This window comes from Palaemon carinicauda, chromosome 27, assembly GCF_036898095.1.
Source record: "Palaemon carinicauda isolate YSFRI2023 chromosome 27, ASM3689809v2, whole genome shotgun sequence".
Taxonomy (NCBI): Eukaryota; Metazoa; Arthropoda; class Malacostraca; order Decapoda; family Palaemonidae; genus Palaemon; species Palaemon carinicauda.
In genome coordinates this window covers 75,975,560-75,999,954 of record NC_090751.1, presented here as the reverse complement: position 1 = coordinate 75,999,954, position 24,395 = coordinate 75,975,560, and the positions used below count along the sequence as shown (strand labels likewise).

Below are 24,395 nucleotides of genomic sequence, written 5' to 3'. Positions count from 1 at the left end.
AGAAACAAAATCCAACTCTCTCCGCAGAGAAAGGGCTAACAGGAAGGTAACGGAGTCCCCTACCTTACAAATATATCGAGGCATCGATAATTGGAGCATCAAAAATAGACAAGGGTGTTCATAATAGGAGCCCACTTGTAAGATGCACAATCCAATCCAAGTCCTCAAAGGATCTAAATAAAGTGATGGAAATAATTAACTAAATATAATAGTTAAATCTAAAGTCTAGTTAAGGAGAATCTTTTGCAAAAGAGAATTCCAAAACTGACAAGCATAAAGATACCTCATAAGTTGTAGAAGTACAGTCTTTATGTCACTTGAGGTTTATACTCCTAAATCATATGCCGTCATAACATAGTATCCATGCCGTCCTTAACGGCACAGATAGGTAACGGCACCGTCAACTCCCAAGGCTGACACTTGAGGTTTATACTCATAAATAATATGCCGTCATAACATAATATCCATGACGTCCTTGACGGCACAGATAGGTAACGGCATCGACAACTCTCAAGGCTATTCCTTAATCAGGGGCACAATAATCATACCCAAGACTGGGCGAGAACTGCCGCCAGTTACGACAGTGTCGGTAATGACGGCAGCAAAATAAACGACGACAATTTGTATCAAATATCCTGTCGTAACAAAAATGTGTGGCAGTATAAGTCACATCAATAACATAGCGACGTATTGCTATAAAACAGCCCGGAAAAGGAATGCCGTCGGAGACGGCGAAGGAGTTAACAGCGGTATTGCCGACAGACTGAAGACTCTTTATAAAGGAGAATGCTGTCGGGCTAATAGGCCAGAACCCCGAAGGGCGAGGCCTTCAAACAATTGTAACACAAAAAAGTTAAGTAGAACCTTTCACCAAAGAGAACTCCAAAGCTGACTAGCATAAGAATACTTCACAAGTTGTTGAAGTAAGGTCTTTCTGCCAATTTTAGGTTTGAACTCATCAACAGATATCTCTTTAAAAAGGAAGTCACTAATAACAAAAACATCTGCCTTCACAACATAATATCCTTTCTTTATGCCAATTTGAGGTTTGTACTCATCAACAGATATCTCTTTAAAAAGGCAGTCACAAATAATAAAAACATCTGCCTCCATAACATAATATCCTTGCCGTTAAAAACCGGCACAGATAGGTAACGACGCCGCCTCCCAAGGCTATTCCTAAATCAGGGGCACATAAACTATACCCAATACTTGGCGACAACTGCCGCCAGTTACGACAAGTGTCGGTAACGACGGCAGCAAACAAAATGACGATCGTATGTAACAAACATCATGTCGTAAAATAGTGTGTGCAGTATAGGCCACATAGATAATATAGCAACGTATCGCTATAGCATGGCCCAGAAAAGGAATGCCAATATTGCCGACAGTCTGACAACACTCTTCATAAAGGAGAATGCTGTTGGGTTAATAGGCCAGAAACCCCGAAGGGCTAGGCCTTCACACAATAAAACACTCACAATATACAGTATATATAAGTTTGATATCCGTAACAGGGTTCCACAAAATAATTATTCTCTCAAAATATAAAAAGGGTTAGAATACGGCATCATACAACTGTCAACGCACCGACAGGAAAAAGTGTACGTGCCCTTCGCAAAGGGGAACTTGAAAGGAATACCATAAACCAACTAGAGAGCGTATGTAGCACAATGGAATGACGGACATGCCGTTAAAGAATAGACCTGGCCAGATACCACAAGACGAAAGAAGAATCCCAGAAACTAAAGAAAAGGCATTAGCCAGTCAGCAAACCAACTGAACAATAAAAATGAGCTCGCCCTTCGCAAAGGGGATTTTTTTTAAATCTGTGCCTTCTTTGCCCTGAGAAACTCTAATGTTGTGGCAAGGTGGCCAGCCTAACTGCCAATATTAAGCTAGAATAGCCGAAACTGATAGGAACTCGCAAAAGACTAAAATAATAAATCGTAATGAAAATATATAAAATTGAGTCCTTGGCATTTTAATACTATTCGTAGTGAAAATATATATAAAATTGAGTCGTTAGCATTGTAATGCTAAACAAAAACTAGCTAACATGAAACTTACCCAAAAATAAAGTAAACATGATAAATAAGAGGCCATCGGGGATTTAAGCCCGACGCCATGCTAGCAGGACTCGAAGCGCTTAGACTTCCTCTAACCAAAAGCTAAAACATAAGTCCACGAAGGGAGTTGAACCAAAGTTAGGATAAATAAAGGCAAAGGGAGGTAAATACTCAACTTTGACGAAGAAGAGGAAGCTATTCACACGAAGATTCTTCGCACACTGCGAAAAAAGTGGCCACAAAAAAAAAAAAAAAAAAAAAACGAACTGTAGCAACAGCTGCGTTCGAAGGAATGAGAGGCAGGCACGTATAGGGGCACTCAAACGTCATAGGATGTGTAATGGCTTCTTACTTATCCTTTCCCCTAGTGGATCAGACTGGGTAAGGTCTGTTTGGGGTGCAGATATCTATGGTTATCTTGGGATGTGTCCCTGATTATACACGATATCTTCTGATAGTCGTTTCCGGGGGGTTGGAACCCCATGATACCCAACAGTAATTCTCTTGTAATATCAATCGCAGAAATATTATACTGTAGAAGTTGCTAGAAGGAACTTCCATCAGGATGACATGCCTCGAGCCCAAAAATATACTATAAAGTTCTAATAACTTGAAAAAGATTAAAATTACAACCAGGATGGGTGTAAATGCCTATATTTCCCGTTATAACACGACCTAAAGTAGGGACAAATTTTAATAAGTTTGTCATATCTATTGTATAAGATAACTGGTGAATAGCAAAACCATCACTGTATAGACTAGCTTTTGTTGCATCATTGAAAATCCAAAATTATCAAAATAAACGGGAGTTTTTATCAAGCGTTGCCTAAACACTCCAAAAAGGACAATAAAATAAGACAACCATTGTTTTGTTTAAGTTTATCCGATCATAATGAAGAAACGAACGCATTTACACATCTGTGTATAGGTTAGTTTTTGCATCAACAGCTATCTTACCAAGCATTGATTATATGATGATTTTGTTATTACCAATGTTGTTCTATTTAATTTTTCTTAGAACTTCAAAATAAATGAAATGAACGCCATTTATATAATGTTTTTCTTAAAGACGCTGCCTGAAACGGAAACCTTCCATTTGTTTACTGTACGCTTCATCTTAGGTCATAATAAACAAACCAACGCATTAAACATGAAAGATCAAAGTGATAACTAATGATATTAAAAGCTTTTAGTAAATATGTTATTAGAAATATTTTACTTACCATATCTACATAAATTCGTACATGTGTAGCAAAGCAGGAAAACTATTATTTTGTGTTTAATCAACAATAGCAAACTGCCGCTAATGACAGAATGATAATTTACAATAATTCTAAACTATTACGGAAGATAATTGTCCATTCCATATCCAAAATACTTTTCACCACTTCAGTTATAAGTCAACTTGTACCCACCTCAATTATGGAACCATCTGAAAAAAAAAAAAAAAGTAGAAGAAAGTACTAGGCCGGTTTTTAAGTCATCGAACAATCAAGTTATCGTGGCTATAACGTTCGATGTGACAGAGATGGAGCAAGATTGAAGAAAGTAAGGAAAATTGAATCATCATGAAATTTTAATATAACTGAATTAGTGAAAAAGAGATAAAGAGAGGTAGCAAAATGTAGCCTAGTGAGAGAGAGAGAGAGAGAGAGAGAGAGAGAGAGAGAGAGAGAGAGAGAGAGAGAGAGAGAGAGAGAGAGAGAGAGAGAGAGAGAGAGAGAGAGAGAGAGAGAGAATCAGCTGTTGTAACCGAAAGCCGTGTTTTTGTTTCTTATACCACCTGATGCGAGGAATTGATCGCCACAACTAACAATCGTCATGTTAATTTCATTCTTACACTCAGGTTGGCATATGTGAACTGAGATTTATTTCTTACAGAGAGAGAGCCTTACCTTACCTTACCTTATTGCCTTATTTTTTGTTTGGGTTCCCCCAGGTCCTCAGTGTGAGGCACCTCGTATATCCACCAGAGAGTTGCTAATACATCTTCCGGTGTATTTTGCATCTTCCAGTCTTGGATGGTCTGGGATGCATCTTAGGTATTTATCGAGCTGATTTTTAAACGCATCTACGCTCACTCCTGATATGTTTCTTAGATGAGCTGACAGCACATTAAATAGTCGCTGCATTATCGATGCTGGTGCGTAGTGGATTAATGTCCTGTGCGCCTTTCTCAGTTTACCTGGATTGCTTTTTGGCACTATTAATATACCTCGGCTTGCTCTTTCTGATACTTTAAGCTCCATGATGTTTTCAGCAATTCCTTCTATTTGCTTCCATGCTTGTATTATCATGTAGCGTTCTCTTCTCCTTTCTAGACTGTATAGTTTTAAAAATTGCAGTCTTTCCCAGTAATCAAGGTCCTAAACTTCTTCTATTCTAGCAGTATAGGACCTTTGTACACTCTCTATTTGCGCAATATCCTTTTGGTAGTGTGGGTACCATATCACATTGCAGTACTCGAGTGTACTACGCACATAAGTTTTGTAAAGCATAATCATGTGTTCAGCTTTTCTTGTTTTAAAGTGTCTGAATAACATTCCCATTTTTGCTTTACATTTAGCCAACAGTGTTGCTATTTGGTCGTTGCATAACATATTCCTATTTAAAATTACACCAAGGTCTTTAATTGCTTCCTTGTTTGTGATTGTCTCATTATTAGGTCCCTTGTATGCATACACCATTCCTTCTGTGTTTCCATAATTTATTGATTCGAATTTATCGGAGTTAAATACCATCCTATTTATCTCCGCCCATTCATATATTTTGTTTAGATCTCTTTGTAGTGAGTTCCTATCTTCATCATAAGTAATTTCTCTACTTATTCTTGTGTCATCGGCGAAACTTCTCACTACGGAGTTTTCAACATCACAGTCTATGTCTGAGATCATAATAACAAATAGCAGTGCAGCTAATACCGTACCTTGGGGCACACCAGATATTACCTGGGCTTCATCTGATTTCTCGTCATTTGCAACCACTATCTGTTTTCTGTTTTGCAGGAATTCTTTTACCCATTTTCCTATCTTTCCCACAATATTATGCTTTCTCATTTTTTTCTCCAATATGTTATGGTCTACCTTGTCAAAGGCTTTTGCAAAATCTAGATAGATCACATCTGTGTCTTTTTCATTTATCATATTATTGTATATGTTTTCATAGTGAGCTATCAGTTGGGTCTGTGTACTTTTTCCAGGTACGAAACCGTGTTGACCCATATTAAACAAATTATTTTTGACCAAATGGTTCATTATTTTCTTTTTTATTACCCTCTCATACACTTTCATAATATGTGATGTTAGACTAACAGGTCTATAATTGCTTGCCTCTAGTCTTGATCCACTTTTGAAGATAGGGGTTATATAAGCTGTCTTAGCAGTATTGCAAGTGGCTTCGCGATAGTGTTTGCAGTTTTTTTTTAACAAAATCGCTGGAACTCCATCTGGTCCGGCTGCCGATCCATTTTTAATTTCGTTTATAGCCGTGACATCTGCTTCATTAATATCTATATCCGTTAGATATTCAACATTTTCTTCTCTCATTTCTGTTTCATTATTCTCATTCGCAATTCTTGGCGTGAACTCACTCTTATATTTTTCTGCTAATATGTTGCATATTTCCTTTTTTTCATTCGTTAGCCGTCCTTCAATTCTTAGAGGGCCTATTTCTATTCTCCTTTTATTCATCTTTTTTGCATAGGAGTAAAGTACTTTGGGGTTTCTTTTTATATTTTGAAGTGTCCTTTCTTCTAAGTCCCTTTTTTCATTTTCTTTCGACTGTATAATCTTTTGTTCTGCATTTTCTATCTTACATTTTATTTCCCTCATTTTCCACACATTTTTTTCTTTTGCAAGATTTTTCTTCCACTTTTTAATTTTCTGAAATAAGATCCTTCTGTCTCTTGGTATGCACGTCTTTTGTTTATTATTTTTTTCGGTACATATTTTTCAACAATTTTCTCCAGTATTTTGTACAGTATATCCGTATTTACCTGTATATTATCACTTATAAATACATTTTTCCATTCTTTATTCAGTTCTTCATTTATTTCTGACCATTTTATATTCTTACTGTAAAAGTTATATTTTCCATATCCTTCCCAAAGTTTTGTGCTTTTATTAATTCTGTGATCACTTGCTTTGGAATGAACTATCAATTCTATGACATTGTGGTCTGAAATTCCCGTGTTATACACTATTATTTCTTTAACATAATTCACCTCATTCACAAATACTAGATCTAGGACATTTTCCTTTCTTGTTGGAATGTGGTTTATTTGTTGCATATTATGTTCTAATAGCATATCTTGAAGCTTTTCAAATTGCCTCTTATCTTCTGCGCTACTATTACTATCTTTTTTATATGTATACATACAACCACTTTCTTCTATCCGTTCTTTCCAATCCACGAAAGGAAAGTTAAAATCTCCGGATAGGAGTATATTCCAGTCTTTATGGTTTCTACATATATCATCTATTTTTTCTATTATTATGTCAAACTCCTTAGTGTTTGGGGGTCTGTAAACTACAATATTCATTAGTTTTTCAAATTCTACCGCAATCAATTCACATTCTGTGTTGCTGTATTTTTCACATACTTTTCCTTGATTTATGTCTCTTCCATATATTGCGGTTCCCCCTTGATTCCTATTTTTTCTGTCTGATCTATAAGTTTGGAAACCCTTTATCTGGTCATCACTGCCAGTCTCTTGGGAATACCATGTTTCACTTATATTTAATATATCTATTTTTTCAATTTGGGTTAGTTCTTCTAAGAACTCTATTTTCCTTTTAGAGTTACTCGTGACTAAACCCTGTGCATTCATTACTATTATGGTTTGTGTTTCATCCCCATTATTTAATATTGGTAATAATATGGATTCTCCCATGCTTCCTTCCTGTTCTGATATGATGTTCTTTTCTTCATTTCCCAGAATTCTGCCATTAAAAAATCCAACTTTTCTATTATATTTGCTCTTTCGCCTTCATATTTATTTGTGTGTGTATACCTGCAACTGTCCCCATATCTGCACCAACCCCTGGCATTATAGATGCATTCTTTGTAGTTGGGCTCTAAATGTGCAGGTTTGGGTTGAAAGGCCTCATATCTTGGGGCTCTTGGTTCAAAGCGCGGTATATACACGGCCTGCTTTTTTGTTTCTTTTTTTGCTTTCATTTTTCTTTTCAGAGAGAGAGAGAGAGAGAGAGAGAGAGAGAGAGAGAGAGAGAGAGATATTTGTAGTTTTCTCGCATCAAATCAATCTCTCTCTCTCTCTTTCTTTCTCTCTCTCAGAGAGAGAAAGGTTTTTATAATTATACCGAGTACTATACAAATCTTTGTAAAGCAAATCTAAACTGTTTAAAATATGACGAAATATTGCCCACTCGTTACCGAAGTTTAGGCCACTCACCCGAATGGAAAAATACAGCTTTTATATATACTGTACTAAACAAAAATAATATTTTAATATACTATCATTAACATTACCATTAAAATTATTGAAAGGTTAGAGAAAGATAAAGATTGCTGAGAACGTAACCTCAATTCTGTTTACATTTTGTCAGCTGGACTTGCATAGTTTTAAGTTGATTTCATTGTTGATGTGAAATTTTATCCTTAAATAGGCTATTTACTAGGAAATTATGTTAATAATATCATTTTGTAAAATTTATTATCCAGCAACGTATTTAGGGCTAACAATATACTTGAAAAGACAATAGATTTGTTACATTTTGTAGTGCTTTACTTGCAGACTTTGAGCAGCTTCCCAGATACAGAAAATTTATTTTAGAAAAATAGCGACCGCAAAAATGGGGAATCGCATAATTCGGGACCGTAATTTATATACTCCAAATCCAATGCCAGCATCAGATTTGGAGCCATCAGTATATATGTAAGTCAATTCCCTGTGTTCTTCAACATGTTCCATAAGGAGCAACCTGGCTTCGTAGTCAGTCATTTTCTTTTTTATACCAATAAAATATTTAAAAAAAGATATATCCAGTAATTTCCATGGACGGGTTGATGATATCCTACATGGAAGCACTTTACTTCTAACTATATCTAAACCGTCTAATAATGATTTTACCAGGAAGCCATAAGGTTGAGGAGATTTTGGGTGCAACAAAATATCTATAATGCCTTTCAAGGTTTGCAGTCTAACAAACTAGATTCAGGGAGTCTTTGTAACCTAAACCAATAACGAACAATAGAAGAAATCCGGTAGAGGTCTAAAGGTAACTCTCCAGTGTCAACAAGGAGGCTTGGGATAGGCGAAGATCTAAAGGCTCTTGTGGACAATCTGATACCAGCATAGTGTACAGAATCTAAAACTTTTAATTGGCTTGAGGTTGGTGAGGTGTATATTTCACACCCATAACTAATTTTAAAAAATCTCAAGGCTTTATATAATTTTAAAAGTTTTGTGATCTGCCCCCAAGATGTATGGGACAAAACTTTTAAAAAGATTCAGAGCCTCATGGCATTTTACATTTAAGGCTTTAAAGTGAGGAACCCATGTAATCCTACAAATTAAATATCAACCCTAGAAATCTAACTTCACTTACCCATGGGATCCTTTGACCTTTGATGTATATATCTGGGTCTGGATGTACTCCTCGAATACAACAAAAATAGAAAACAACAGTTTTACTTGTTGAAAACTTAAATCCAATCATATCGGCCCACTGGATAATTTTGTCAATTGAGAGTTGCAATTTTCTCTCAACCATAGCCATTCTAGCTCCAGCAAATGATATGGAGAGATCATCTACAAAAAGTGTTGAAAGAATATGTTTGGGAATGACTGAGGATATCCCATTAATGGGTAGTGCAAATAGGGTTACACTTAGCACACTACCCTGGGGACCTAAAATGCCTATTTTAGTGGAAATGAATATGAATAAAATGAAAAGTACATTTTATTTACAATATATACTCAATAGAACAAAATTTTCTAAATTCATTTCAACTAGAAAAAGTAATTTGTTGTTGATATCAAGATAACGCCAACCCCATTTTAGATTTAAATCTTTTCACAAAAATTTAAACATTGTTTTTGAGTAATGATGTGAATACGCAAAGTGACACCAATTCAAGGATATCAGCTAGAGGACAAAAGTACATGATCAATTTCTTAATATCCTCTAGATTCTACAGTCTTCTCATATTCTTCCCTCACCCACTTGTGATACTTGGTAAGAACAGGGCGATAGTAGTAGGACTGGCTATCTCCACGTTCTGCCATTACTGCCTCAACTTTCTTCTCCAAGAGCCTGCAAGAATAAAATTAATTACTGAGATATATTATGCATTTCCTTAATAAAAGTTGTTACCAGGGAATAAGAAATATTATTCCATGATATTCTATTACAAAGGTTAGAGCTAGATGTTGATAGGTACACACTACCTGACTTGCCAATCAAAATTACTTCTGATAACCATCAATAACTTATAATAATGTGTTAGAATTGCATTCCCATACAAATATAAACATATTTCTCTCAGCAACTGACCTCATCTGCTTTTTTTCATTTTCCTCAAACATGAAGTGAAGATACTTTTCATAATCCTGCTGATGGCTGGTGATAACATATCTAGCAAGGAATCTGGTGATAGGATGCTGAAAAATAACCATGAAATTAGATGATTTAATACTATGTAATTCTGCTGGAGAATGCAATACTGAGATAATGGGTTACATGACCAAACCAAGTACCAGAATAGTTCCTCAAAATATCTGAAATCCACTTAACTAGAACGATGTCACCAGGTTTTGTCCTAAAACAGCACTAACTCGGCTATTGCAAGAGTTACATTCCAAGCTCTGGCGATAGGTGAAAAACCTTAAAATAGTTATAGGAATCTATGGTATATTTTTGTTTTTAATTATTTTCAATTTTCTTCATCCTCTTCATGAATTCAAACTTTCATAAGATCAAAAAATGACTATCTAAAATATTAAGACAAAAAAATTATCTGCCCTAAGAAACCCACAATATACATTTCATCATCTCCTCCTCCTATGCCTATTGACGCAAAGGGCCTCGGTTAGATTTCATCAGTCATCTATATCAAGCTTTTAAATCAATACTTCTCCATTCGCCATCTCCTACTTCACGCTTCATAATCCTCACCCATGTAGGCCTGGGTCTTCCAATTATTCTAGTGCCTTGTGGAGACCTATTAAATGTTTAGTGAACTAATCTCTCTCGGGGAGTGCAAAGAGCATGCCCAACCCATCTCCATCTACCCCTTACCATGATCTCATCCCCATTTGGCACTCGAGTAATCTTTCTTATAGCTTCATTTAAAGTAATCTCCTGTAGTTTCATTTCTAATCCTGTCTTGCCATTAAACTCTTAATATTCTTCTCAAATCTAGAAAATATGTTGGATATGATTTCATTATCATACCACGACTCATGTCCATACAGTAACACAGATCTCACTAAACTGATATATAGTCTAATTTTTATGTGTAATTTAAGGCAATATGATTTCCAAATTTTACTTAACTTAGCCATTCCTTGATTTGATTTTTTCAATCTTTCATTCAACTCCAATTCTAAAGACTCTGTATTAGAGATCATAGTTCCTGAATATTTAAATGATTCCACCTCATCAACCCTTTCTCCTTCCAATATTTCATCTTCGATTCTGATCACCTCCGTCTTTCTTATATTTATCTTGAGCCTACCTCCTGTGATATTTCATGCACTCTGATAACCAAGCATTGCAAATCCTGTGGTGTTTTCCTAATAAGGACAGCATCATCAGCATACTCTAGGTCAGATCATTTCCTATTACCAATCCTATAAAATTCTTCTCCACTCTCTCCAACAGTTCTATGCATTAAAAAATCCATAAGGAGGATAAACAAAATAGGCGATAGCACATTCCCTAGGACTATTTCACTGTTCACTGGAAATTCATTTGATAGGACTCCACTGACATTAACTTTACACTTACTATGCTCATGAAAAGACTTAATCAAATTTACATATTTAAGAGGAACTCCATAACACACAACTCTTCCTAAAATTGGCTGGTGCATACTATCAAAGGCTTTTTTATAGTCCACAAATGTCATCATATGTGGATTTTTATGTTCTCCCCATTGCTGTACAACATGTCTTAGTACAAATTCACCTTTTCTAAATCCTGCTAGTTCATTTCTCAGCTTTTCATCAATCTTTCTCACTAAGTCTCTTTAGAATAAGCATACTATTTATTTTCAGGCCGTATTTGACGGCCTATAAGATGCATAGGCCTATAAGACGCACCCTCATTTCTGCAGGTCAGATTCAGGAAAACAGTTTTTAGTGTATTTAATAGTATTGCTGTGCATTGCACAAGCAGAAACATACCGTATATATCTGTGCATAAGACGACCATTAATGCGTAGGCTAGCTTTTGTTGTATACTTAAAAATCCAAAATGAATTTAATAAAGACCATTTTACATCAAGCTTTTGCTAACCACGCAACATAAAACTGAAAGCATTGTTTTTTTTTTCTCCAATCATAATGAACAAACATCTCTGTATAAGTTAGCTTTTGAAGCAACAGATATCTTACCTAGTACTGTATTGGTTATGAAATAATAATGTTGGTAATTTTTTTACTTACTTTATCCTTAGTGATTAAAAATAATTGAAATACGAGTGGTTCTATATCAAGTTGTTCTAAAACCTAAAACGGGAAATGTAGTTTCCTTTACGTTTCATCGCCGATCATAATGAACAAACAAATGCATTTATGCATTTACACATTCACTCAATAACTAACAATACTACTGTATGAGCTTTTAGTAAAGATGTAATTACAAATATTTTACTTGCCATGTCCCTAAAAATTCCTACAGATCACATAACAGAAAAGCCATTTTGTTTGTGTTTAGTCAACAATAACAAAGTACTGCTAATGACAGTATGATGTGACAGAGAAGATGGTGCTTGATTGAAGAAAGTGAGGAAAATTTGAATCTTTGTAGATTTTTAAAGAAAAATAAATATGCTAATCTAAATTTGACTACTACCGTTATTAACGAAACCATTACAATTATCCAAAGCTAAGGAACGAGAAAGTTAAAAGATTGCTGAGAACGCAACCATAACTCGATGTTTATATTTTGTCAGCTGTTTTTTATAATCAAAAGTCACAGCATTTCAGTTTAAATTGCTTTCATTTTAACTAACTCATTTTTAAAGCACCGGTAATAATACAATGATACCAGCAATAAAAATAAAATAAGGATACATGGAGTTTAGTGCTGGTAAAGTACCTAGCGTAAGCTGGGTTTGATTAGCCTAAGCCTACGGTAGGTCTCAAACTTTATCTAGGATGTATAAGATGCAGGGTGAGTTTTTTAGCCAAAATGTTAGGAAAAAGGTGCGTCCTGTAGGCCATCAAATATGGTAACTATTGCAGTCAAATCTTCATTTGCCATTTTCCCCAATACTCCTAGCTCCCATTCATCAGGTTTGGCCTCTTCACGCTACTTTCTACACAATAATCTTGTAAGTATTCTGGGAGTCACGCCATTTTTGGCCAATATTATCTCAGCAGTTATTCCATCATATACAAGGGTTTTCCATCTCTTTTTAAATAGCTTCGACTTCAAACACACTGAATTCATTCATGGGCACTTCAAGGTCTTCCTCAGCTTCAGTTGTATCAATCAAATTATTCCCTTCATATCTCCTATTCATGACCTCACTAAAGTGTTCCATCCAACATTGCCTTTCTTCATCTTCTGTTGTTATAACAGATCCATCTCTCTTTTAGACGAGTCTATGCTTCTTCTTTGCCCCGTAGAGATTTCATTAATAATTCTATGAGAAACTCTCACACCATAGCCACTCCCTGAATTCATAGCTTTCAGCCTCATCGGCCTTACTGTCTAAATATTCTCTAGTCATTCCTGGCTTTTCTTTTGACTTCACTACCAATTCTGGAATACTTAGCATGCTCTACCTTGTAATATTCATTAATTCCTCAAAAACTTTCAACAATTAATTTCTGTCTTTGTCTCCTTTTAAATAGATTTACCGATAATATATTCATAAATCTGTGATGTACTAACGGAGCAATAGTTGAACTGTGATATTGCAAGGAATTACTGTACTTGAATTTTAACCTTTAACTGTTTTACAAATAACTTTTCCACTTATTCATACACTTACATAATTAACATTGTAAGGTGTTAGTAGTTGTAGATTTGTTATAGCTACAATGAATACTGTATAAAATTAATAACAATAACAAATAAATATGACAAATTCATAGATAATTTGTATTTTTCCTAACTATACAAACCTTAGCTATTTATTTAGGGGTATTACTATCTGCGAAGCTAAAATGTCGAGCTATTAAAATTTAGCGAGGGTTAACTACCCCTACCGCTAGTTAGTGGGGGGGGGTAGGGGTGGTAGCTTGCTACCGCTCCCACTCACACACCGGTGATTTAGCTCACTTTTCTTAGAGGTAGGATTTCAAGAGGGATAGGGCTGGCGGGCAAGTTTGTATAAATAGCTATGGTTTGTATCGTTAGGAAAAATACAAATTATCTACGAATATGTCATTTGTTCTATACCTGGAATACAAACCTATGCTATTTATTTAGGGGTGACTCACCCAATAGACTGAAGGACTCGAACCGCGTTCCCAGGAGGAGGTTGAGATCCGACAGGGGACAAGTTATCTCACACTTGCATAAGTAAAGGCATCAATGGGGTTGCCATAGCAAAGCTATTGGAGCTCCGACAGGGGCTGCAGAAGGTCTGGGAATCACTCTGCGGGATGCCATAGCGAAGTCATTGGAATCATTAATAAGATCCTGCTTATCCTGACTTGGCTGAGGACTTTTCCCCAGACCGAATGGTAGGGGGGGGGGGGGGGGAAACAAGGCACACCTCTAGGCCGCCCCACCTATCTTGGAATACATCTTGTTTGAGGGCCTGGGGAACGGTCGAGTGGGAGCCTGAAGATCAGGGCCGCTGCGAGCATAACCACAGTTGGGGACCCCACAAAGATAAGACTTTGTTGGATACAAGATGATTCCAAGACACTAGGAGCTCACTATCTGGGTGGTTTTGCAAGCACATTCCTATACCAGGAATGACGCGAGCAGATGGGGGCAATTAGTTGTCCTCTGTCCATCTAAGGCTTCGTACCACTACATGGTTGTCTAAGAGAGGTGAATGCTGGCACCTTCCTGAATCGGGCCTACAGATGAGGATGGAATTGTATGGCATATGCCCCCCCCCCCCTCTCTCTTTTGATGCATTATAGACAGCATCCGGTCCAGAGGGAAGACGAGAAGACAGGCCTCTTTGCAGAAGCTCTCGTCTGCCACCCATCATCCGCGGATTGTCCAGCGGTGAGGGGTGAGGGGGGGGGAGTGCATAGCAATAAACACACCTTGAGATGATGTCGAGACGTGTAACAAATTGCACATTCTTGCAACGAAGGAGAACAGCCTAATCCAGTGTGGTTGGCCAAATAAGACCGATACCAAATGGTAAACCAGTTAATTAGTACAGCTTATGTTATAATAGCGAATCTCCATAGAGATCGCTTTCTGGACAATTGACTATACGGTAATCACCGATTGATTGATTGATTGATTGAAAGTTTTCTGGCATCCTGACATCTAAGGTCATTGACGCCGATACCATTTACTGTATATGAAAATTAAAAGAGAATTCGATTAAAACCATAAAAATTAAGAAGTCATTAAAATAGTTAAATAGTTTTCAGAAGACCTGCTTCTGAAATAAATCTAAAAATTCCGCTCGCATAGTAAGACACATGTCCAAGAATCTTGGCAAGGATAAACCTGCCATCCTCACCTCGAGCCTCAAATAGATATCTATTTCTTAAGTTAGTAAAATTAGGGCATTCGGTCAACAAATGCCTCACTGTTAAAGGTACTAAGCAGTCCTCGCAATACGGTTGGTGTTGGCCCTTCAGCAGAAACTCGTGTGTCAACCGTGTGTGACCAATACGGAGACGACAAAGAGTCGTCTCCCATTTTCGGGGAATCATGTTATACCTCCAAGGTGATATGATATTTGTTACTTCCCTCATTTTATTGCCGTCTTGACTGTCCCAGTGCTGTTGCCATTTATCACAAACCAATTTCTTGATGTAAGGTAGGAGATCGTTACATGGAATGGGATACCTCCTTGGTAGCAACTCGGATGCCGCATTCTTCGCCAGTAAATCTGCCTTCTCATTCCCAGACACACCTACATGTGCTGGAACCCAACAAAATCGAACAGTTATACCTTTCCGTCCAATAATAAAAAGCCATTCTAAAATCTTTAAAACTAGAGGGTTATTAGAATTAAAAACTTCTAAAGCTTGAAGAACACTCCTTGCATCACTAAAAATTGTAAAATTACCCTCCTTTTCCAAAGCTATTTTCTCAATAGCGGTTAATATGCCATACAGTTCGGCAGTAAATATGGAAGCTGTTAGAGGAAGTGCATCTCTACAATTAAAATCATTACTATGTACTCCAAATCCAACGCCAGCATCAGATTTGGAGCCATCAGTATATATAAAAGTCGATCCCCTATGTTCTTCGACATGTTCCATAAAAAGAGACCTGGATTCTAAGTCAGTCATATTCTTCTTAACTCCAATAAAGTATTTACAAAAAGATATGTCAGGTAATTTCCATGGAGGCGTTGATGATACCTTGAATGGAAGTACCTTATTTCTAATTATATCCAGACTATTTAAAAATCGTTTCACCCGAAAGCCATAAGGTTGAGGAGATTTTGGGTGCAACTCAAAGTATGATGCGTGTCTTACAAGGCTTGCAGTCTGAAAGGCTAGAGAGCTAGGGAGTCTTTGCAATCTAAACCAATACCGAAGAATGGAAGACATTCGGTAAAGGTCTAGAGGTAACTCTCCAGCATCAACAAGGAGACTTGGGATAGGCGAGGTTTTAAAAGCTCCAGTAGATAATCTAATACCTGCATGATGTATCGAGTCTAATATTTTTAACCGGCTTGGGGTGGCTGAGGAATATACCTCACAACCATAACTAATTTTGGAAAAAATCAAGGCCTTGTATAATTTTAAAATTGTATTGCGGTCTGCCCCCCCATGATGTATGGGCCAATACTTTTAAGATATTCAGAGCTTCAACACATTTAGCTTTTAGCGATTTTAGGTGAGAAACCCATGTAAGTCTAGAGTCAAATATCAAACCTAAAAATTTGGTTTCCGATACACATGGTATCCGTTGACCTTTAATGTATATATCCGGGTCTGGATGTACTCCCCGGATACGACAAAAATGGACAATGGTAGTTTTACTTGTCGAGAACTTAAATCCATTCATGTCAGCCCACTGGATAATTTTATCAATAGAGAGTTGGATTTTTCTCTCAACCATTGCCATTCTAGTGCCAGCAAATGATATTGAGAGATCATCCACAAATAATGTTGAGAGAACATCCTGGGGAATGGCTGAGGATATCCCATTAATTGCTAGTGCAAAAAGGGTGACACTCAGCACACTACCCTGAGGAACTCCTTCTTCCTGGCACTTACTCTCTGATAGAGTTTCCCCCACTCTCACTTGAAAAACTCTACGTGAAAGAAATGCCTGAATAAATAGTGGCAGCTCTCCTCTCAATCCCAATTCATGAATGGTTTTAAGAATACCATATCTCCATGTGGTATCATATGCCTTTTCAAGGTCAAAAAATACTGTAACATGGTGCTGTTTGGAAGCAAAGGCTTCACAAATAGAAGACTCTAGTCGTATCAACACATCAGTCGTTGAGTGCATTTTTCGGAATCCACATTGAATCGGTGATAAAATACCTTTTTTTTCAAGGTACCATATCAGCCTTGCATTGACCATCTTCTCCATGATTTTACATAAACAAGATGTCAATGCAATAGGACGATAGTTTGCTGCTAAAAACTTGTCTTTACCGGGTTTTAAAAAAGCTAAAATAATGGCTAGTTCCCAGACACTTGGGTAACTATGATCATGCCATATTCTATTAATAATACTTAAAATAAATAGCTTTGTATTAAAATGTACATGTTTAATCATTGCATATGGAATTCCATCGGGTCCAGGGGCTGTATCATTGCAATGAGCAAGTGCGGAATCAAATTCTCTTTCAGTGAAAGGAGAATTATACGACTCTTCCCTTCTTGTTGCAAAATTTAAAATTTTCTTTTCTTCAGTGCTCCTATACTGGTGACCAGGGGCTCCTTCACACTTGCTAGATACATTTGAAAAATGATTAGCCAGGGCATTGCTAACTTCATTTGCTTCAGTTACATACTGGCCATTCACCTCAACACTGGTGGTGGGTTGGGGGTGAATTTGCCAGCTATCTTTTTTACTTTCCTCCACACAGAAGATGGTGGTGTTCTACTGTTAATGGAGGAAACAAAAGACATCCATGACTGGCGCCTTGCTTCTTTCATGGCACGACGGAACTGTGCTCTACATTTCTTGTACAAAATTAAATTCTCATCAGTTCTGCGTCTACGCAATCGTGTTAGAGATCTTCTTGTGGCTCTGTGGAGTGCAGTTAGTTCTGAAGACCACCACGGGACTGGTCGTCGTTTGAATAACCCTGTTGTTTTGGGAATTGAATTGACTCCTGCTGTATGAAGAGTTCCATTCAGTAGGTCTATGGCATCATCAACACTTTCAAACTGTTCTGCTCTCCCTTCGATTTCACTTAGCTCGGAAAATTTAACCCAGTCTGCCTTGTCTAGATTCCAACGTGGTGATCTTTGCAAAGGCGGACCCTTGTTGGTGTTTATAATGATTGGTGCATGATCACTAGTATGCCAATCATCTAATGTCCTCCAATCAAAATCAAGAAGGCAGTTAGAGCTTGCAATTGAAAGGTCAATGCATGACAAAGTACCTGTCTGAACATGGAAATGTGTGGGCTCTCCTGTATTAAGGAGTCCCACATCCTCATTCTCCACAATTGATGAGATAATATTGCCCCTTGTGTTGGCCAAAACATCACCCCATAAAGGATGTCTACCATTCATATCTCCCAGTAAGAGAAAAGGTTGAGGGAGTTGTTGAATGACCTCTGCTAAATCATCATATAAAATATCATCATTTGGAGGTAAGTACAGAGAGCATATTGTATATTTTCTCCCTATATCAATTTGTACAACAACTGCCTGCAGGGTTGTACGTATAGATATAGGTATTTGGGGAACATCTCGACGAATGTACATGAGACTTCCGCCATGGCTCCCTACTCCGTGATCATAAGGTGTCCTATAACTAATATATTCGCGAGGACAAGGGGTATTAGCATCAAGCTTGCTCTCCTGGAGACATACAATTATGGGGGAATGCTCGTGAATTAAGAGCTTAAGTTCTTCATATTTGGCCCTCAAACCCTGACAATTCCATTGCAAAATGGATGAAAAAACTATGTATTATTTTCTGGAAGACATCTTTGATGAGGTCTTCCCATTGACAGTTTTTGACTTGACAATATTTTCTGTAGGCTTCTTAAGTTTGGGTCTTGATAAATTAGGTTTTATATTAGCCTTTTCAGTGTTGTTGTTACCTATTTCTTGTGGGGGATGGTGGACCTCCACTTGAATTTTGGATTGATTCAAGAAGTTTTCCTGTTGATCTGAAATATCAACAGGCAAAACATCATATCTATTTGATGACATAACTTTTGTGTTTTTAATGGATGGGGGTGAGAGAGATGGAGGTCTCTCTCTTTTCCTATTGACAGGTGGTGATTTATTAGGTTTTGATGCTTTCCCCACTACAGGCGCACCTGATAATTCTGTTTCATGTGGAACCTCCATCAAATCAGGCAAAGATATAGCCTGAGAGAGGTTAGAATTATCCTTTGTAGTGGGGGACAAAGGTTTACTAGAGGTGAGAAAGGTCTTACGTGATATTCTTGCCTTATCCTCTAGAATTCTATCAGAAGATGGCAAATTTCTTTTCTGGGGAATAGAGGCAGTATTAGGTGGGCTGGATGTCTCCTGCCTCATTTTTTCTCCAGATTTCAATACTTTTGCATAACTTGCTGATTTACTCAATAGTCTCTTGGCATGCCCCACACTTATGTGTTCAATACTGGATTTATTGAGAGCAGCCTCTTCTAATTTATATTGCTGGCAGCTCCTATCCGTAGATTTGTGATTCAAATTGCAGTTCATACAATTGGCCTCTAGTGTACAGTCTCCATGGTAAACATTAGAGCATGTACTACACATTTTATCATTCTTACATACTTTATATGGATGCCCATATCTATAGCAATTAAAACATTGCAGCGGCTTCTGCTTAAAAGTTCGCACTTTAATTCGTTCATTCTCTATGTAAATGTGGAAAGGCACATCAGCATCCTGGAAAGTTAGGATAATCATTGACGTTCCAGGGACTTTATGCACTTTCCACACAGTTAAAGGACACATGGCCAATATCTCCTCTTCTGTGAATTCATATAAGTCTCTATTAAAAACTACTCCCCTTCCATAACTGAAGTTTAAATGGGGTTTCACATCCAGCTTTATGTCTTCGTTATCTGTATTTAAATTGGAAAGTATAACCGATTGAGTTTCTGATTTGGCACTTATTAGGAAACTGTTCTTTCCAAACCGAGATATATCTCCTGGTGCGATAGTACCTACTTTCTTTTGAAGAAATTTACATATTTTGAAATAATTTCCAGTACTCCCTTTGGATTGAGCAATAAGCCACTTTGGTGGTTTTGGCTTTCTCTGGGAAGGTACAACTACCTCTATACTTTTATCAATCCAATCTGCAGGCCTATATACATCCAGATTCTTGGGTACCCGATCGCAAAGAGCACCCTTGAAATTCAAATTACTGATTTTAATATTTATGATATCATTGATAGCTTTGAATGCTTCATCATGGTTATCAAATGATATCCATGAATCCCATTTGTCACCTTCAAGCCTCATCCTAATTTCCCTGATGTGACCATAACATTGAAATAATTTATATAAAACATCGTAATTGGTTTCAATGGGGATCTGAGTGATGTGAAGGATTCGCAAATTCTCCATGTCACCCAAATTACTTTGTTTTTGAACATAAGTAGCATGGTCCTTTAGAGTTTCCGGGTCGTCAACAGAGGGGTTAGTTTTAGGAGTAGAAGCAAGCCGGGTTATCCACCTCTTATCAGAGGATTTCAGTCCTCCTATCCCATGTGGCCCAACACGAGAAGAGGCTTCAGCGGGGACCAGTCCTCTATTAGAGAGGGGCTGCCTCTCTTAAGGTGGGCGTACACTGGTCAGTGGGGGTAGTTAGCCCCTCCCACCGACGACTCCAATGCCTAGCGTCACCCATTACCCGCAAATATGGGTGACTTAAAACCGGATCATTGGAGCCCGACTCTTAACAGACTTAGTCTGCACCCAATGGGGTCTGCCAGAGGGTGATGGCGTCTAAATTTGTACAGGTTGAGATGGCATGACATCCATCCCACCCTGCGCCAAATCCAAAGCAGCAGTCAAAACCTAAGTCGTACAAGCTAAAGTCGTCAACAAGTTCATGCCCAAGAGGAAGAGATGGGAGAAAATAAGAAGTAATCAAAGGAACGGAGAGAAAGTGCTGACTAATTTAGTTGGATCAACAGTTGGGCACCGAGGTCCAGTGGGGAAGTAGTTCCCATTGTTCATTAGAGCCCAACTGCTAGTCCCTAAGCCCCCCATCCTCATCAAGGCTTCAGCATCTGGGGGGCGGTAATCACCGAATGCCTCCAACTAAACCCAAGAGGGGATTGAGACGTATCTTCAGTCTATTGTTGGGGGGGGGGGGTAAAGAGCGTAAGTCTACTAAGGAGTAGTAACACCGAACTGTGTGCATGACAAGCTTACATGCGTAGTTCGACTTAAAAGTCGTATCCGGAACTGTTGGAGAGCGAAGGAAACATTCGTAACAAAGGTTTCTCCTTCTTAGGACAAAAAACGTTCGTACATCTCTGTCTCCGATCGGTAACATAGCATTTATATTAAATGTTCCCTCCTAGGGAACAGATATGCTTATGAGAAGTTTCCAGCCAAAGTCTTTGTAGGAGACTAAGACTTCCGATCGGGGGAAAGGAAAAAATGCCTAAAAGGAGGCAGAACGTAAATGCCTTATGTCTAGTTACAGGAAAGTAGCCAAGTAATGTAACGAATAACCTGGTTTCAGTAAGGGATATAAATATACAACTTAATAGAACGGAGTTCTAATTGGAAGATGTATAAAGCCCTTATTGGCAGAAAGATCGCTTACACGCATATATGTACTTGTCCATTTGCGCTAGCGCATGCGTATTCTCTGCCTCCAGGAAACATTTGTAACGAATCCGGTTGTGGGAATAATGTATGTGCGTTGAATCGTAACATTATTGCCAAAAGAATTTTGATCGTTGACTAACTGTAATATTTTTTTGAATGAGAGCGAACATGTTCTCAAACAAAATATACAGTTATAGAGGCGATCATTTCAACTTTGGTTTACCCCTCCTCTTTATATGAAGGACTAGCCAGTGTTCATTACACAGAAACGGATGTCTGTTTACCTGTGGGCGGGGTTTGAATCGTTCGTAACGTAATGAAAAGATGCCCACGCTGATGCTATTGTTTCTTTTAACGTCAGCTAACAATGTTCCTTCGGGACTAATTGTTCGAAATAATAACCCTGTAAGGATAGAATAAAAGTCTCGGAAGACTATCACGTAAAAAGGCAAGTTGTTATACCCAGGGTACAATGACGGGGGAGGCTGCCTCCATCAAACGGTAGCACCGAGTTTAAGACCATAACCTCGCAGTTTTGTCTTGGCTAGAGTGCATGCTCCGGGAAGGCTTACGACCTTCATGAAGTTTTAACACCCATTGAAGTTTTGTAAAAACTTCTCAGGAACGAGTCTCCCGAAAAAGGGTGAAGTGTCGTATGTGGGGGTTTACTTCAAGGAGGCCAGACATAATTGCCATCGACTGCTTACATAAAGGGGTTGCCATTGAACGCTTTCTCGATAGTGAGAAAACTACCATCTAAATCAGACAAGGCCTGCCAGGGGAAATGAAGTGCAATGAAAAGAAATTTTTCATTCCCCGCTCATTTCCATATGCTAACCAAACCACTCGAAGTGGGAAGGTGGAGGAAAGATGATGGTGGTTCATTCGAAAACAAAAGGATCGGTGCTGGCGAAATCACACCAGCTGATATAGTAATCAGCTGGGAGTGTAGAATGACGTATCAAGTCACACCTTTGTAAGACCTACCCCGTAGAGGGGGGGGTCGACTATAGAATTTTCAGAAAACTCTGGATTGCGGAAACATGAAAAATTTTAAGTAATTTTTATTTTTCCTAACATACTTACCGAGAATTACCTCTTCGGAGGGTCCTTGGACCTCTCTCAATCTCGACCAAGATTTTCCGTGCTACCCCCCCCATCTCGCTCCCGATAGTTCCTACCCCCGCCGCCAGGATAATTCCTGCGGCCCGGATTAGGGCAGGTCACTGCTTTTCCCGGGTCAGGATCTCATTAAGTCCTCCGTTTAGCCCGACTCGGCAATAGAAGAATGGCACTCGGGGACGGAAGGGAGGGCCATTACTCAGAGGTAATTCTCGGTAAGTATGTTAGGAAAAATAAAAATTACTTAAAATTTTTCATTTGTTCCGACACGAATACTTTACCTCGAATTACCTCTTCGGAGACTTACACTTTAGGAGGCGGGAGAGCCATTCTGCCACTTGGTTAGGCACATGGTGCCTGGAGGGCTACGTAATGCGGGGGTACAGAGAGCGGATAGGGGGTAGCAGGGAAAACTTACGCTTATAATTTTAGGGTTACCTCTTGACATTTTCTCTACTGAGTCTTCTCCTGACGAAGTAGGGATGAGACTATTCACTTGTTGGGGACGTCTTCCAGCCTGCCACTACACAGCTTGGAGGGCGGCGATGACTGTCCCAATGGAGAATCCATCCAAAGACTTTCTTGAGTAGTCTTTGAGTTAGTGGGCCGTGAAGGTCGACTGGTGTGACCAAGTGCCGGCCTGCAGGATCTGGCCCACTGCCATATTTCTCTCCAAGGCCAAGGAAGTGCTCAGGCCTCTGATGTCATGGGGACGGGGAGTGCCTGGTACTGCCACCTTGTCTTCTTCACAAGCCCTAGTGATGACTTGTCTCAGCCAGAAGGAAATAGTGTTCTTGGACACTTGCTTCTTATTAACGCCTGAAGAGACGAAGAGGTTCTTGGCACCCGGACGGAGATGGGCCGTCCTTTCCAGGTATTCCTGATCGTCCTGACCGGGCATAACTTCAGGGCGTCCGTATTGCCTGTCTTGGGGATGGCTGGAGAAGAGAAACCTTCAAACCTCGGGTCCCAGACTGCTGGGTTCTGAGTCTTTGCTACAAAGGAGGGTACGAACTTGAAAGATACCTCCTTCCACCCTTTGGAGTGTGCCACGTCGTAGGAGAGACCGTGGATCTCACCTACCCTCTTAGCCGAAGCTAAGGCTAGCAAGAAGACTGTCTTGAGGGTGAGACCTTTGTCCCCGATATCTCTGAGTGGTTCAAAGGTCGGACGACACAACATTTTCAGGACCTTGGCCAGGTCCCATCTAGGCACTCTCCTGGCTTGGGGAGGGCAGGATTGTTCGAAACTTCTAATCAGCATCCCTATGTGTCTTGAGGTCCCCAGGTCGATGCCTTTCAGGAGAAAGACTTGGCCTAAGGCTGCTCGTACTCCTTTAATAGCCGGGATTGGCATTCCTATTTTATCCCTAAGGTACACTAGAAAATCAGCTATGTCAGGGACCGAGGCTTTGAGAGGTCTTATTTGTTTTGTCGCGCACCATTTCGTAAAGGCGGCCCACTTCGCCTGGTAGACTACGGTAGAGGATTTTCTTAGGTATAGGGACATCCTCTTGGCTGTGGAGGAGGAGTACCCCTCCTTCTTCAGGAGTCGCTCGATAGTCTCCAGGCGTGAAGGCGAAGAGAGAGAGGGTTGTCGTGGAACCTGAGGAAGTGCGGTTGACTCAGTAGATCTGACCTGACGGACAGAGGCCACGGCGGTTGACTCGATAGGTCTTTAGGTCCGCGAACTACTCTCTCTGTCTAGCCACCAGGGCGCTACCAAAGTCATCTGTAGGCTTCGAGCCACCTTTATTCTGCTGAGCCCATGTCTTATCAGCGTGAAAAGGGGGAAAACGTACACATCCAGATTGTCCCACTTGTTCTGAAAAGTCTTCTAAGGAATCTTTCGGGGTCTGGTACAGGGGGGCAATAGACTGGGAGTTGGGCGTTGAGGTTGTTGCAAGG

At 38.9% G+C, this 24,395-nt stretch overlaps 1 protein-coding gene across 1 annotated transcript in view; it reads right to left on the bottom strand.

The window, feature by feature from the left end:
• Positions 1 to 8,979: 8,979 nt before the first annotated feature.
• ND-SGDH (NADH dehydrogenase (ubiquinone) SGDH subunit) overlaps positions 8,980 to 24,395 on the bottom strand; it is a 199,098-nt gene continuing 183,682 nt past the window's right edge. Inside the window, exons 3-4 of the mRNA XM_068351163.1 lie at positions 9,587 to 9,693; positions 8,980 to 9,346 (exon numbers count right to left, since the gene is read on the bottom strand). Coding sequence (XP_068207264.1) covers positions 9,208 to 9,346; positions 9,587 to 9,693 — 246 coding nt within the window. The 3' untranslated portion in view covers positions 8,980 to 9,207. The remainder of the gene's footprint in view (positions 9,347 to 9,586; positions 9,694 to 24,395) is intronic.